Below are 16,769 nucleotides of genomic sequence, written 5' to 3'. Positions count from 1 at the left end.
GCTAAATGAGTCTGGAGATGACGGGAAGTACAGCATCTTCGAGTTGGACACAATTAGCTAGAGAACTGTCAACTCACAGGAAAAGATAACCATCTTGCTGAAGATGAGACCAAGCCAAAATAAGCAGACAGCCTATTGGCAATATTTTTTTCTCTTCAATGCAGATTTAAGGAAGAGTAGCTACTAAATCCAGACATTGTCATATACATCGTCTCTTCCCACCTTCACAATCCCCTTGTTAGGTAGGTATTAGGATTCACATTTTACAGTTGAGGAAACTGGCTCAGAGAAGTTAGGTCGCCTGTCTGGGTCACACGGCTGATGTTCACAGCTGCTTCTCAGCAATTCTGAGGTCTTCTTCACTCTGGGGACAAATGTTACTACTTTTGCTGCACTTACATAAATAATTTAGCCAGATTTAATGAGATTGTATTTATTTTGCAAACACAATAGACTTCTCTGATAGAAATGGGGATAACTGTAGAGAGAAATTCTATGTTTCAATTAAAAAAAAACTATAGGATGACCTGAAACATTGTAAATCCACTATATGTCAATTGGAAAAAACTATAACTGTAACTATAGTGTATTCTTGTGGGTTGTCGAATTCCAGACATGCTCACCGTCTCAGGGCTTTTTTACCTCTTTGTAAATTTGCTCCTGACATTTGTCCATTGTAGTAATTAACATTTCCATTTTTTCCTTTCACCTTCCAACTTAGTGCCACTGGGAACTAAAAGCTGTCTGCCCAGATCTTTATTGAGACTATCTGAAAACAGGAGAAGGAGCAGCAGAAGGAGAAGCCCTGCAGTGAAGCTGGACACCTGCATACTCTGCACAGAGAACTATTTGTAACTGTGACGCTGATGTGTATGCTATTGCCAGACATTCAAATCGCAAATGAGGAAATTTGCTGGCTGGGCACTGCTATTCTCACCCCACCAGCTAAACATGCTTTGAGTCTACCACCTAGAAATCTTGTCACTACCCTCTGGACTCAAAAGCTGAGGTTACAGTTTGTTCTAACCATTAACCCTTTCGCCCCTTCATTTTCAATAGAAATGTGCCTCATTAAGTGCCTGGTTGCTCACAGCATATAGAGGCTTAACTTAAGCAGATCTCTTTAAGTCACAACGTCTAACACAAATCTCTCTCCACAGCTGCCAACTCAACTTTTAATATGTAAAACTAATTTGTTTCAAATGGGAGAATGAGGGGTTCAGAGTATCCCACCCCAAAATATGCTGGCCTGGCATAAGGATTATTTTGAGCTGCAGGCAAGTAAGGAGAAGTAGACACAAGAAAAACTCTCTGTCCTCTCCCCGCCAGGAAGGACAGGGTGATTCTTACTCACCAAAGATGACTCTAGACTCTGAGCCCACAGACAGCACCAGAGAAATCTACATAGCACACCTTGCTAAAACCCTTATCTTCCATTAGTTTCCCCCAAATATTTAACTTCCCACAATTTGCCACTCCTAGAAGCTCAAAGTACTTTTCCTTTGCCTTGCCACTGCTCTACAAATTTAATGTCCTTTTAAGATGCTATATATGCCTGAGTTCTAGCCATCCATTTGAGTTACTCATCACTGAGTTCTGCAGTGTGTATGTGTGTTGCACACGTCAATGAACATGTTTGTTCTTCCTTTGCTAATCTGTCTTTTGTCAGTCTAGGATGGGTAGAGGAAAAACACTTTTTCTCCCCTACATCTGCATCACCAGGTGAGTAAAGCTTCCCAGGATTCTGAAAGCCTATTGGTTTTGGTGTTCTCTCCATTTTCCTGAGGTCCTAGGGAAGCCTGGCTGCTGAGCTCTGTGGTAGAAGTTTGGGGGAGGTAGAGGTAATCACTGCCAGGTTCTCCAGGGTCCAGCCACTCTGGAGATTCCAGGCACCAAGTCTTGGTTAAAAGAACCTCAGATGAAACAAGAATGGTTGAATCTGGTTGATGGATATGTTCAGTTTATTCTTCTCTTTGCTTTAGTGCATGTTAGATTTCCATAATAAAAGGCAAAACACGTTCCCGCCCCCCCCCCTTATTTTATTTTTACTTATTTATTTTAATGGAGGTACTGGGGATTGAACCCAGGACCTCGTGCATGCTAAGCATGCTCTCTACCCCTGAGCTACTCCCCACCCACAAAAACATGTTTTTTAAGTTGAGCAAATAAAAAACAAAAAATCAAAAAAGAGAGAGAGAGCACTTCAAAGATCTTATAGGGTTATTTTAAAGTGATAAAACTTTGAAAGAGTGAATAACCTCAGGTAAACAGTAAAGGACCTTTCCCCCGCACAGATGGCAGGTCCGTTTCAAGTCACCTGCAGAGGCTGGTCTGAGGGCTGGCCCTGGAATTTGGCTATGACAGTTCTAGGTCTGAACTGTTGGCCATGATCTGCTTCCCAGCGCTTTGCTCTAGGACAAACCCAGAAGGAACTGACAGGTTGAATATGAGATTGATCCTTTGATCTCTGAGGAGTGTTCCCTATGCAGCATTTCGTGACACTGAGGCCCTGCTGGGCACCAAGTAGCCCTGGATTTGGATTTATATTCAGTAGATTCATGTGCTTAGCTCTTGCCTCAGCAGCCCCAACCCCAGTGTCTGGGTGGGTTTCCACTGGGAAAGAGATGCAGTCTTACCTAGATCTCTTCGATAGATGGAATGTTTGTGTCCCCCTCTCCTAAATTCATATGTTAAAACTTAACCCCCAATGTAATGGTATTAGGAGGTGGGGCCTTTGGGAGGTGATTAGGTCATGAGGGTGGAGCCCTCATGATTGAGGTCAGTGCCCTTATAAGGCACAGAGGCCCTACAGAGCTCTCTTGCTCCTTCTACAAATGAGGGCATAGTGAGTCTGGCCATCTAGGAGGAACAGAGCTCTCTCACCACACACCGAATCTGCTGGCACATTGATCTTGAATTTCTCAGCTTCCAGAACTATGAGAAGTAGATTTCTGTTGCTTATCAGCCACCAAGTTTATGGTATTTTGCTACAGCAGCTGGACTGGACTAAGCAACTCACTGTTGCTGGGATCACGGATCACCAGAGGCTGACATGAGATAAGGCTTGCAAAACTTCTAGGACAGAGTATGTGCCTGGCATCCAACTCCTTCCCTCCATCTGGCAGCCTGAAGTATGACACCTGCCTGAAGTCACTGCTGAAGTACAGCGTGTACTTCGTGCCTCTATTCTGACAATTAAATGTTACAGACGTTATTCCTAGGGCAGCCACCGTGTGGGGCAATGTAAGGCAGATGAACCAAGTACCGAACATGGGCCCCTCCCTCTCAGAGAAGTACCAATAGTGAGGCAGAAGAACACAAGTACAAGCTTCTAAGTAACGAAACTAATGAACCTCAGTGCAAAGTGTTAGGATGGTATGGATTCTTGGCCTTTAGAGGGAGAGCTCATGGAGCTGGAGGGCTTCCTGAAGGAAGTGGGCTCTGCGGTAAATTCTGAAACACTGTTGGATTTTCATTGATAGGGAGGAAGTGTAGCTTCTGCCTGAGGGTCCAAGAACAGTGGCACAAGCAAAGATTCGGGTGGGTGTGCCCACGAGGTACCTTGAGGATTTTGAGTCCTGTTGGGATGGAGCTTTGAGGTCATGGCTTGAGCGGAGGGAAGGAGGTCTGGAGAGGTAAGGAGGGCCAGGTGGCAAACCCGAGCTGCTGTGGCTCAGCAGGAGAGTGAGGATTTTGTCCTGAGGGACAAATCCAGAGGCACAGATTTCAGAGAGAGGGAGTCACAAGATAAAAAGGAATAATGGAGAGAAGGAGAGGCAGATGGGAGAAGAACCTGGAGAACCCAGGGTGAGGGGCAGGGATGAACAAAGGTGGGCCCAATATTCTGGGCCCGGATGAATCAAAACACTTTAGAGATGGAAGTGCCCTTAGAAGATTCAATCCTGTGTAGGCATTTGAGAAAAAGAACCTGACTCAAGGCCACACAGCTAGTTAGGGACAGAGTCAGGAAATGAACTCACATTAAAGAGGGAGAGGATTTAGAGCAAGGGGAGAGGAGGAAAGAATGAATTTACCCCTTGAGTATCCAGGTTTGGGGTACATGAGGATATACGAGTGGATAAATCCACCAGGCTGCCAGAATTGTGGGCCTGGTGCCCAGATAGATATCAGCCAGGATTTGGGGCATTATCATAGAGCAGAGGACACAGTAGGAACCCCAAGGGGCAATGTGCAGAGAGAACAGGTCAGAAGGCTGAAGACTGAAACTTAAGATCCAAAAACAGGATCTAGGAGCAGTGGCAGTCGGAGAGGTGGGGTGCGGCACGGATGCGGACATAGTGGTCAAGGGAGAAGGTGTTGGTCAGAGCTGCCCAAGGGCTTGAACGTTTGGCTCTGGTCTCCCCAGCCCCACTCCAGTGTACTAAAGACGGCCGCAAACTCGTGACCCCTCTCCCACTGAGACGTGGGGTCTTCGCCTACTCCCCTTAAATCTGGGCAGGCTCGGAGACTGATGCGCCCATAGACAAGGGTGGAAGTGATGCTCTGCCAGCTTCCAGGCCCAGATCTCAGGATTCTGGGAACACTGGCCCTGGGGACCCAGCCTCTGTGTTTTGAAGATGCCCAGCAAGCCCCACGGAGTGAGTGGTCCAAGTGATTAAGAATCAAAGCTCCCAGCCAGCAGACCGTGCAAACTTGCTGGCTGTGTGATCCACCATCTTGAAAATGGATTCTAGTTGAGTTGCCTCAGAGTGGCCCCACGGAGCAGAGACAAGCCATCCCTGCTAAACTCTGCTCAACTTAGATTTGTGGTAAAATACATGACTGTTCTTAAGTCACTAAGGTCTGGGCTGGTTTGTCACACAGCGACACCGGGTCTCCTCCATGCATTTGGGTCTCCTCTCCAAGGGGGTGGTGGGTGGTGGGGGCCCACTTGGAGCTCCCCTCTCCCCATGCACTTCCTTTGCTTTTGTTCTGGCGGCTGGTAGCCTGCTCTGGGCTCAGAGCAGTCAGTGGCAAGGGTGGCCCCAGGCTTCTATGGGGGTCAGGTATTGGGGGGCTCACACAGAGGGGGCTCAAGTTGCCTCAGTAAGAACAGAACAAAAGAAACTCTGGCCTCTGAGTCACCCACTGGCAGCCCAAAGCCCGCTTGCTGGGCCAGAACCGCACAGAGAAGACGGCATCTGCTGAGCCATGTTGAACCTGTCCCAGTAAACAACTGGGACATTTGGGCCTCTGCTGAGCCAGGGGACAAGGAGCCAAAGCATTTAAACAACCTGATGTTTTTTTTTTTTTTACTGTATATTTCTTTATTTAAAAAAGTGTAGGAAATGAATAAAATGCTACCTAAAAATTATCTACAACAAATAAATTATTTCCAGTGAAGCATTGCAGATCCACACAAACCAGTCCTAAGCTTGACCAAAGTCATGTCCCACGGACTTAACGCTTTTCCTCCTTGACTCTTTTTTCCTTGGGACGTCCTCCTCTCATGCAAAATGACCGCAGCATTATTCAGTCCTGTCTGAGCCGGGCTTTGTCACAGCCACAGCAGATGGGCGCAAGGGCCGCCCGGCATCTGCAGAGCCAGCGTGGAGGGCACCGTGCTGGCACAAGCTGGGCTTCAACAAACATGTTTGGTTTCCAGCAACCCTGAAATATTTTACAGAAGTGGGGACCAGGCTTCAAAGAAAAGTGCCAGGGGTACGTCGGGCTGGCCCCTTCAAGAAGGTGTGTCTTCAGAGACATTAAATCCACCTGAGATCTCAGGAAGCCCACAACTTGGCCGGGAGTTTTGAGCTCTCCGTTAAAAGATGGCCACGTGGGGCCCTTGTAAGTAAAGGTGACGTGTTTGATGACAGCCACACTTTGGGGTGGGATGCAGGGCACTGGCTGAGTGACCCTCAGAAGAGGCCAGGAGGTTGGGGAAGGCAGAGAATGGAGGGCCAGAGTCCCAACGGTGATTTTAAATAATGATACAATTTCAGCGGAGGGAAGGAAGCCACGGCCCTCCTCTGGCCCTTCATGGGGGAGGTTTGCCAGCATCTCAGGTCAGGAGGCTGAGGGTCCCTGGACAGAGCCAGCCATTCAGAAGTAAAAGTGTCACAGGCAGCACCGAAGGCATAAGTAAAACAACAACAAAAAAAGTAAAAAAACCACAACATACTCTTCTTTCTGGAGAGAGTTGAACAGACCTTGGAACACAGCATTTAGGAGATTGCAAAACTCATTTTCATGGAGACAACTCATTTTCATGGTGGACAAGTCTGGGCAGTGTGTTTCCAAGGGAAAGTCACTGAACACAATAGATGTGAATCTATTATTTAAAGAAGGTTTCGTCACAGAAGCATTGATCTTGGGACTGTGCTGACAAGTCACAAAACAATCCCTCTTCTCCCAGATGAGAGCAGGGTCCATAAAGGCAAACACCCACAGGAGCCAAGTGGTAATTAGTATAAATGAAGGATGTAGGCTGTGTGTAAAAAAACTTTCCTAAATCACACATGAGCCTCGAGGCTGGTCTTCTTATTTGAGATGAGATATGGGTCCTGAACTTTCCATTTCATGATGAGAGAAGCAAATCTGCAGGGCACTGATCAGTAGCAACGGAGACTCGGCCTCAGTGTGGGAGGCGACAGGGAGCGGTGGGGCCTGCGGCGAACTGGTGAGCCAGATGCCCCATCTAACGATGGAGCTGCATTTCAACTCCCGCCACTTGCTGCTCAGTGCGAATGTGAGCTCCAGCGTGGTCTGATCTTCTGACCTGGATTTTTATGTAAACATTTTATAATTTTAAATGTTGGGAACTAATTCTTTAGAAAGATGCTGCAGGCTAAACATAGCACACCTGTGGGCCGGGTCATCTTGTAGTCTCTCCTGCAGGGGCAGGAAGGTGTGGTCAGCAGAATAATAATCTGTGTCCTAATCCCCAGAACATCTGGATATGTTACGTGACAAGGCAAAAGGGACTTTTCAGTGTGATTAAGTCAAAGATCTTGTGATGGGGAGATTATTCTGTATTATCTGGGGGTGGGGGGATCCTTTATAACTGAAAGTTTCTTGTAAGTAAAAGAGGGATGCAGGAATGTCACATGGCCACCATCGGAGGCAAGGAAGGTGAGCAGCCTCTACTAGCTGGAAAAGGCAAGGAAACGGATTCTCCCCGGAGCCTCCAGAAGGAGCACAGCTCTGCTGACACGCTGATTTTAGCTCAGTGAAACCCACTTTGCACTTCTGATCTCCAGGACCATAAGGTAGGAAATTTGTGCTGTTTTGAGCCGCCATGTTTGCGGTAATTTGCTTCAGTCGTGTTAGGAAAAGAATACGAGTGGCCACTCTATGGTGTATTTTTAAATGTTTTTAGAGGATGAAAATACTCTCTCAGTTTCTGTTTAAATGCCAAAGTATCATTGCAGCTGGGAGAGCCACACATAGCAATTCAAGAAAACGTCTCTTATTTCTAGGTCAAAGGACAATGGGACTGAGGATGTATTTCTGCAGTGGGATAACCACATGCCGAGCGAGAGAACCAGGAGGGCTCTTGTCAAAGCAGGTGGGCGTCAGTGCCTTCAAACACACACACAGCCTTTTCTGGCTGGACAGACTACAACCTATTCCACCTCCTAGGGGGCAAGCACATGTTTATCTAGTGGTCAGCAGAAGTCAAAACCCAGCTGTCTAACTAGTCAGCATGAGTTGTCACTATGTCAGGTGAAAAGAGCTGAGTGGGTAGACATTCAACTTCTTAAATACACAGGACCACCAAATAAATATTAATAATAATAATAAGGCACATTGTCATTTTCACCCAGGGGACCCCAGTGAGAGCAGGGACCTCGGGTGGGCTCCTAGGGATCGGAACTGTCAACCTGAAGAAGTCAAAATCCAAATCCAAATCTAGGGGTCGTTGCAACCCTGTCCTGGGTGACTGAGCCTCTCCCCTCTCACTATGGGCTGGTTACAACCCAACCTGAGTTTAGAATGACATGCACTGTGATGACTGTACCCAGATCACAATTCATTTTCAACGTCTCATCATCGGAATGGGTCCACCTGGAAATCAGAAGAAGTTGGTGTCCAGGAAAACCTCTTTGTCCTTCCGTACAGCTCCTCTTCTTTTAGGATTTCGGGTTGGGAACCCTAAAGGTCGTCTCGGTGCCCTGCTTTATGCAAAGTCTTTGGAGTGGGTCCAAGTTATTCCCCAGGCTCTGTGGGCTTGTGGGTGTCCAGCAAGGGAATGTCCGTGTTCCCGTTGCTCATATTCGTGTCTTTGGGGTGGGAGAAGGTGTAGGGTTCGCTCTCAGACTCAGGAGGGGAGCCAGGGGATGGCTCATCTGTGGTCAGCTTTGCGGTCGGGGCCCTGGAGCAGGTGGGGGGTGGGGAGGGGGGGCAGTCGCCCATGGGGCCCTGGAAGGGCTGGTAGGTGGCAACCTCTGGCTGGAGGAAGGACCCGCTGGAATCCTGCAGCAGGTGCCCGTACACCATGGTATCATCGATGACGGCATACACATGGGAGTCGTTGTCCTTCCGTCTTTTCTGAAACTTCTTTGGCTGCATTGGCATCTGGGTATTGATGTTACCATTGTAGATACCTACGGCCGGGCCCTTGCTGATCTTCTTTTTCTTACTGAGAAAGGGAACAAGACAGAGGTCAGGAAGAAATGACCTCAGAGGTGCACCATTCGTACATCCCTACTGGAACCTGCCCGATCCTTCAGGTTTCTGACCGTTTTTCCCCTAAGTCCCTCAGATCGCTTAGTGTATGAAACTGAAGCTGTTGTCACTAGCAAACTTTTAGAAGGGACCAACTTCTGCCTCTAGTTTCCAAGGTGGAAAGAGGAGCAGACAGTGGTTTAGAGAGGTCACTGTTAACACCATCTGCCCCTGAGTTTGCTTCAATAATTGCGTGGCATCCAATGGTGGAGACATCTGACAACCCCTCTTTCCTACCAGAAACGGGGTAGTGTCTCAAATCAACCACATCAGGCACTGGTATGCCCAGCCCAACCTTCTGTGAGTCTCTGAGTTCTTTCTCACAGTTAATGCTTCATCCCACTTTTACACGAGGACAGGCTATGACTGTCTAGAGTCTAAAGGACAACATACAAGACTCAGGATGGAGAGTTGCATCTTAGTTTCTAGCTGGAGTTGGGGACAGCAGAATTCAGTATTAGCAGAGGGATCCAGTCCCTTCAGCAGTGACCTCCAGCTGAGGAAAGAGCTAAAAAGAAGACAGAAATAAGGTGGGGGTGCCCGAGTTCCTCTGTAAACCATTAACGTTTGGTTTGTAATGTTCTTTGGTACTTGGACGTGGATGGGCATCAGCACTCCCTGCCCCGGAAAACAAAGCCCTCCGCCTCCACCAGTGGAAAGCAGGGGACGCTGACTTTTCAGCTGACCAGAGATTCAAATGGAGGACGTTAGCTCAATTAGCATAATGGACCATATAATGCGCAGCTGGTGGTTCACTAATTGTGAACCTGCCCTTTTCAGAGATAAAAATAAATCCAGTGCATGTAGCTTGTAACACTGAGTTCCCTGGCCAGGGTGGCGGGCTCCAAGGGCACCAGCCTGACGCCCCGTGACGACGCCCCTCCCACAAGCTCCTCGCTTGTCCTCACCAGGCTCTTCTCAGGCTGCCCTGACACCGACCCTTCACCTGCCTGCCCCTTTAGTCCCTCTGTCCCCACAGACAGCAGGAGACCAGACTGTCTTGCTCACGGGTGTATCCCCTGCACCTCGCCTGGTTCCCAGCACCCAGGAGGCCCTCAGGAAATAAATGGTTAATGAGCAAATTCAGTGTTTTCCCTCCTTCTCACTGCAGAACCTGTCTGCCTTCCAATCCCAAGTTGAAGATGGATGGGTCTTATGCAAACCTGCCTGCCAGCCAGTGGTCTCCCCCACCCCAAGGCCAGGCTGGTCACTCTCAGGCCAGGACTGGGGCACTTGAGAGACAGAGGCATGTGCTGGCCACCCCACCCCCTTGCCTCGCCCAATTCCCTCCTGATGAGGAAGCTGGGGCCCCGTGTTAATGCCATGCTTTCCCATCTGGGTGGGACACACTGTGCACCCCTGACAGGAAAGTTTCCTGCAAGAAACAATAAAACAATATTTTGTTACAAGAAGTCCTCGCCCTCATGAGAGATGTGTACACTCCCATTTCACAGAGAAGCGTCCCCCTGGATCTGCTGCAGGCCAGCCCGTCTGCATACACGGAGACAGAGGCAGTCTCACTGCTGATTAGGAATTGTAATTGTTTGCTTGCAGCCCCAGTTAATTACAAAATTTTTTTCTCCAGCTTTTTGGAAGGTAAAATCATGCTAAGGAAAATAGATGCCCACCCCCACCCCCGCCCACAACATGGCTTTAATCAGAAATCTGAGTAGAATTGATGAAATCTGGTAGCAGTACTCCATCTAAGAAAGTCAACACTTCCCTCTCGTAAAACAGAAGCTGTCAATCTGAGTGGGTGGAAGGTGAAACTGAGTCAGTTAACTGGGTCTTCCTTCCTTTGGCCCACAGGGCTGGTTTTTGGTGCTTGTCTAAAGTCCAGTAAATAACATAAAACTGTTTGCTTAAGAAATTGGAGGGGACCGAGCTGGGCAGCGTGTGTGCGTTTTCCTCAAGGTGATGGAGAGGGGCCTGGCCTGGCGGGGCCTACGTGAGCATTTTCCTGCCAAGCTCACCCCTGTGATGACCAGTCTAATGAGTGGACAGTAAATGATTCACAGGGAACTCGTGCTGAGGCAGCTGCGTTAAAAACTGCAGGCTAAAATGTCACCACACATCTATAATTTTTTTTTCCCTGCTAGGTATGGAATTTTTTTCCCCTCCAAACATAATTCACATCTGGCACTATTACTTAACATTGATTGATCTTTGGGGGGAAAATGGAACGCAAGGAAAAAAGTCAACAATTAACAATAGCTCTGGCCTGTGTGATGTAAGGAGGAGTCAGATCAAGTGAAGACAGTTTGAGAAATTCCACCTACTTCTTTTTCACAAAGCAAATGATGAGTCCGAGGGCAAACAGCAGTAAGGCGCCACCTCCCACCACGGTGAGGATGATGACAGTCAGGTCTATGAGCAGAGACACAAGGGAGGGAGACGAGGAGACGTGTGGGGTTAGGCTGGTGATGAACTGGAGCAGACGGTCCCCAAAGATGGCTGCAGCCCATTCCTTCCTCCCCATATGCACACGCTGCTCCTCACATGAAGGGGAATCTACTTCCTTTCCTTCTGAATCTGGGCTGTGGCGGTTGTGGGCTGAGCCTTTTAGAAACCTGGCAGCTTCTTGCCCTTTCTCTCTGAGGAAAAGCCAGCCACCATGTAAGAAGTCTGATATGCTGAGCCCACCACGCTGTGAGGAAGCCCTAGCAGCCAAGTGGAGAACAAACCAAGGCTCCTAGTCAAAAGTGAGCCCCAAGGTGAGCTATCCCAGGGCCCCCTAGCTGTTCGAGGCATCTGGCTGAGGCCCTGGATTATCTCAGAGCAGAGACGGGACCCCTGCCGGGCCCTGTCCAACTTCCTGACCCACGGGATTGCAAGCAAGCAAAATGGTCATCCTCTAAGCCACTAAACCTAGGGGTAGTGAAAGGAACCTAAAACAAACTGGGGGACCTACCAGACCTACTCCAAAGGCCACCCCTGGCCTGGCCCAGCTGTGCTCCCCGTCGCCACAGCCAGCGCTGAGGAGAGAAGAGCAGAGGGTGGAGGAGAGAGAGCAGGGGGTCAGAGGCCAGAGGTGAGGGAGTTAGGAGAGGGTGGTTCCACGTGTGCTGTCCCCCTCTCCTACACTTGTGCAAAGGGAAAAAGAAAATAAATCAGAGAGCCCTGCACCAAAGAGGGATTTAGAATTTCTGGCTTGTCCAACAAGAAGACAGAAGGTGAGACTGAGAGAAAATAGGAATAGAAATGAATGACAGAATATGAATGTAACAAGGAAGAAAATCCAGGCGCTAATCTGAGAGTGTGAGAGAGCTGTTCACTGGCGGCTTCTGGCTGCAGTCAGTGCTCTTGCTGCTCACCAGCCGCGTGGCCTCGGGTGGACACGCAATCTCCCTGACCGCCAGAGAGGGACGGGGCCGCGGGAACAACCCGCACGGTCCCTTCTGGTTCCAACACGGCGATGCTCTGTGACTCTCTTGGAATAAACAGTGAGCACGGCCCCACCACTGACTGCCCTGCCACTCGTGCTTTCCTTGTCTAAAACGCTTCAGTGGATCCTGCCACTTTGGGCAGAAAAGTGAAATCCTCATCGTGGCTCTGAGGCCTCTGACTGAGGGCATTCACTGTGACTTAGGACATTCATAGATTCCAGTGTTTCACTGCGCTAAATAAAAAATCCCAGCACCATGTATCTGTGTCACACTTTTCAGGTCCCCACATTTTAATCACCAACACCGAATCCCCAGTGATACTTTTCACTGCATAGTTACCATCATCTGCTCTCTACCGAGGAAGATGAGGAAGATCAGAGGAGTAAAGAGACTCCTCCTACGTCAGAGAGAGATTAATAGTAGATAGACTACAAAAATGCCCCAATTCTGCCCTCTCCCTGAACCATGTCCTTTACTGTGTGACTCTGCAGCCCCTCCCATCAGAAGGTGGAGTCTGCCCACCCCGTGAATCTGGGCTGGTCAAACCAATGCTGTCGAAGGGATGGTGTGTAAATTTCTAACCTATGTGTCAGGAGACCTTGTGTGCTTCCCCTGGCCTCTCTAGGACCTGTCTGCCTCTGCCACAGGCCCAGGCTAGAGAAGAGACCATGTAGAGGAGAAGGAAGCCAACTTATTCCAGCTGATCTTGGCTGTCCCCAGACACATGAGAGGGCCCAGCCAAGGTTGACAAAGCTTTCTAGGCAACCTGAAGCTGCCCACAAGTGCTTGACTGAATGAACCCCTGACAAGCCCAGCTCACCAGAATTGCCCAGCCAACATGCAAGCAATAATAAATGGCATTCTTAAGCCACTGAGTTCTGGGGTGCTTGTTATGCAGCATTATTGTTGCAATAGCTGAATGATACATGGACTACCAGGACTCAAATTCATGTTTTCTAACTCGCCTTCCAGGCTTGCTCATGACCCCTCAGCTGCCAATTTGTGACCCACTACCACCCACCAAAAGGCCTTACCTGTAGTCCTTGGGGTAAGTGAGACCCAGAAGAGTAGATCCAGCTGCTTGCCACTCACGGGGCTACAGTTGGAGATATTGACCCAGAAGCTGTGATGGCGGAAGCTTGGCTTGGGCAGCACCTCCTCCTCCAGGCTGAAGATCTCCTCAGCGTGGGACCGCTGCTCCTGGATGATCATGAAAGCACGCCCCGTCTGGCAGACCACACCAGTCCGCTCCTTGAGGAAGGTCAGGCAGGCCACTTGGTCATGGGGCACGCTGATGTTCCAGGACACCGAGGTGAGGGACGGCAAGCCCCGGTCCCAGTTAGGGGTCCTCAGGTAGACCTTGCTTTTCCTGTCGGGGGTCACCATGAAAACACCATCCTCTGCAGGAAAGGGAGGAGAATCCATACAGATGTTGTTTCACTCAATCAAGATGGAGCAAACAGGAGGGTGGAGCAGACAATGTTACACTGTCCAGACCAGTGCTATCAGAAAGCACTTCCTGCCGTGATGGAGAGGTTCTGGATCCGCAATGGCCAGCAGAGTAGCTGTAGCTGCCGCGTCTGCTGAAGACTTGGAGTGTGCTTGGTGTGACTGAGGAACCGATTTTTTAATTCTGTTTACTATTAATATAAATTTAAATTGCCACACGTGGCCAGTGGTTACTGTATTGGTCAACACAAGATTAGAGTCTCAGATTAGGTTCTCCAGCTTTTTGAAAAAAAACAATCAACCAGCCAAACAATCAAACCAAAAACAGGCCAATTTGCCAAACCAGTGCTTATCCTGGCTTCCTTTCAGAAATGCCCTCAGTGGAGCTAATATCCACCTAATGCCCTGCTCTGCAGTGGGATTGGTATAAACTGATCTCTGTTTTGGAGATTTAGAAAACTTCAAGAATTTAGAATTCTGCAAGTTTCAGAATTTCAGCAAAGCTGAAAAGGCCTCTGACATGTCAACTAATTCACCCTTTACCTTCAGGTGAGATTAAAACCCCAGCATTTCACTCTGAGGAGGGTGTGTCTTATTTTCAAAGACTCTCCAGAAGGAGTTTCTCTGGTAGCCTTGAAGACACCAGGCAGCCTGGACTGACCTTAATCTTAGGACCAAAGATTCATCACCCTCCCACCCATGCCTCTGAGAACAGAAGTACCAAGTAAACCTTGAATAGAGGTCTTGGTCAATTTTAAAATGAACTGAGCAACCTGTAAGGGTGACTGTGAATTTTAAAATCAACCATGTTGAGTTCACCGCCGTGACCAGTTTAAACCTCATTTCCTGTCTCGGAAGATCAGACACCAGCCTCCCAGGAGGAGTCTGCTCCTCTGTGTAGGAGAATGCTCTAGAGACTCATCTCTCAGCAGTCCCTCCTCCATGCCCTCCGGACCACATTCCAAATTGTCAAAGCAGAATTGGTAAAAATGTCTGCATAAGGATTTTTATGTTGCCACCTTAAGAATCCAGAACTTGGGACTATTTGGTTAGCGCTCATTTATGCCCTGCCTGCTTCCAAAAAAGCCTCGAGCCTGATTATTTGTTCTGCTGCCTACTGACCATCACCTCCCACTGTCAGTGAGTCTTGTGTTTCTATCTCCTGGAATTTTCCACACTAGGTTAATGGTAAAGTCAGGATCAGGACTGATCACCTTGTGTGAGGACCAGCCCACTCAGCTGTCCCTGCTCTTCAAACTGACAACTTAAGATGATCACAGAACCAAAATAAGATAAGTGCCCAAAGAAGAACGGCTAAGGGGGCAGGGAGATGGGGAGAGACTGAAAGACCCCGTTACCTTTGAAGTGGGGGATAAAGGACACGGTTAGGTTCTGCCTGGAGGCCTCTTGCTGGAAGCTGGGGGCAAAGGTGCGGAGGGTCACCGAGATGTTCTGCTTCACCCGGATCTGCTCGATGGAGCCTCCAGAGCAGAAGAAGCCGAAGCGAAGGTCCTGGCCGGGGACAGCGCTGGCCAAGAGGTAGCTGAAGCTGGCATTGCAGGCTCTCTCGTGCGTGTGCTGCTGCAGCTTCTGGGCTGGCACCAGGGCCAGACTGAGGCTGTCCTTGGGTACCAGCAGCTTCCAGGAGAAGTCGTGCAGCTGCACAGGCAGCTGGAGGATGTACCCTGGTACTTGGAGTGAGTAGGACTTCCTGTGGCAGTATCGGTGGTCTGTGCAGGCTGGAAAAGAGGGGTTCAGGGTACCCAGGCTGGGAGGAGACTGGACGTTCACCCTCCCCAGCTCTCAAATCAGCCTGAGGCTCTCTTGCTTTTCCCTTTGGTCTCCCCTCTCCTGCTCTGTCCTGCACTCCTGGCTCCTTGATGCTCCTTTGCTAGCTTCCCCTCCTGCTCTCTCTCATTCTCACTCTCTGCTAAACTGGCAGACCAACTTCTAAGGAGTATTCAGGGTTGAAATTTTCTCTTGTTTGCTCAAGTTCTCATCTAAGACAACCTGTGTCTGAGATGCTAAGTGCCACATGGGCAGGGTTCAGGTTTTTTTCCTTCTCCCAGCCCTGCTGCCCATAATCCCTGACCGTAGGGAGGCAGTTCTGCATAGTGGTTAGAGCAGGGAGTGGAGCTGGGGAGATCTCAGCTGGTGTTTCAGCTCTGCCACTTCCTAATGAGGTGTCCTCGGGCAGGCAGCTTTGCCTCTCGTGGCCTCAGCTGCTGCATCAGCGGAGGCTCTAAGAGCAGCCACACCAGAGCTGATGGTGGCCCAGCAGGGAGGTGGCTACTGGTTTTGCTGCCCTCCATCGATCAAACATTTCTTACATAATTAGCCCATGTCCGGCACCGGTGGGAGTTAAAGGGACAGGAAAAAAATGGAAGCAGCCCAACTTCTTGGCCTCAAGACTTGGTCTCATGCCAGAGAAGACAAGTAGGCAGTGAGCATTGAAGCAGGGGGCATGCGGATGGGAGAGGTTAGGGAAGGCTATGAGGATTTCACAAGAGGGAGACCAGAGGCTGGACAGAGGAGATGTCAGCACGGACATGGGGGATGTCATGCACTTCCGAAGGATGCACGTTCCAACAGAGGTTGCTGGTCCCAAAGGGGCATGGCTCCACCATCTTGCTCTGCCCTTTTTGGTTGCCTTTGTTCTGAGGGGGGCATTTCTGATGATTTACAACCTAGCCAGTAGGCCCCACTGAGAATTCAGGGCAGGGAGGGGAGAGCAGCCCACGGCTCGGGAGGAGCAAGCTAAGGGGGCGGGGGCGTACTTATGTTTTTCTCGGCATTGATCCACAGGCGAGTCAGATCATCACAAAGGAAGGAGATCTTGTGTTTGGATCCAGGTGTCAGGGTGAGGTTGGTGCTGCAGGTCCAAGGGTCCAAACACACGAAGCAGCCGGGGACAGAGTCAGTGCTCGGTTTGTTGGACCGCGGCTCGATGGTCAACGACATGGCTCGCTCATTACTCAAGTCAACCACATAGGTTTTATCTGGAACCATAAGCAGAAAGAAGGTGTGAAGAATGGATCAGGAACAAACCCATGAGATGGCAAAAATGAGCACAAAACCTTTTATGGCTGGGGAACATTGGGAATTTCTTTTATTGTTAAGACAACACGGTGGGGAGGGTATAGCTCAAGTGGTAGAGCACATGCTTAGCATGCAGGAGGTCCTGGGTTCCATCCCCAGTACTTCCTCTGAAAATAAATAAACTTAATTACCTACCCCCCACCAAAATAAAATAATTAAATAATA

General features: G+C 49.2%; 1 protein-coding gene across 2 annotated transcripts in view; it reads right to left on the bottom strand.

The window, feature by feature from the left end:
• Nucleotides 1-6,965: 6,965 nt before the first annotated feature.
• The window catches only part of CDCP1 (CUB domain containing protein 1), a 55,062-nt gene continuing 45,258 nt past the window's right edge, over nt 6,966-16,769 (bottom strand). The window contains exons 5-9 of one of the 2 annotated variants that reach the window (XM_031470151.2): nt 16,283-16,504; nt 14,864-15,244; nt 13,091-13,456; nt 10,950-11,037; nt 6,966-8,584 (exon numbers count right to left, since the gene is read on the bottom strand). In XM_031470151.2, the coding sequence (XP_031326011.2) occupies nt 8,152-8,584; nt 10,950-11,037; nt 13,091-13,456; nt 14,864-15,244; nt 16,283-16,504 (1,490 nt within the window). In that variant the 3' untranslated portion in view covers nt 6,966-8,151. The remainder of the gene's footprint in view (nt 8,585-10,949; nt 11,038-13,090; nt 13,457-14,863; nt 15,245-16,282; nt 16,505-16,769) is intronic. The other variant, XM_064496640.1, reaches the window with a different exon arrangement.

The sequence above is a fragment of the Camelus dromedarius genome, chromosome 17, assembly GCF_036321535.1.
Source record: "Camelus dromedarius isolate mCamDro1 chromosome 17, mCamDro1.pat, whole genome shotgun sequence".
Lineage (NCBI taxonomy): Eukaryota > Metazoa > Chordata > Mammalia > Artiodactyla > Camelidae > Camelus > Camelus dromedarius.
The sequence above is the reverse complement of the archived record's forward strand: the minus strand, read 5'-3'. Positions and strand labels throughout refer to the sequence as shown.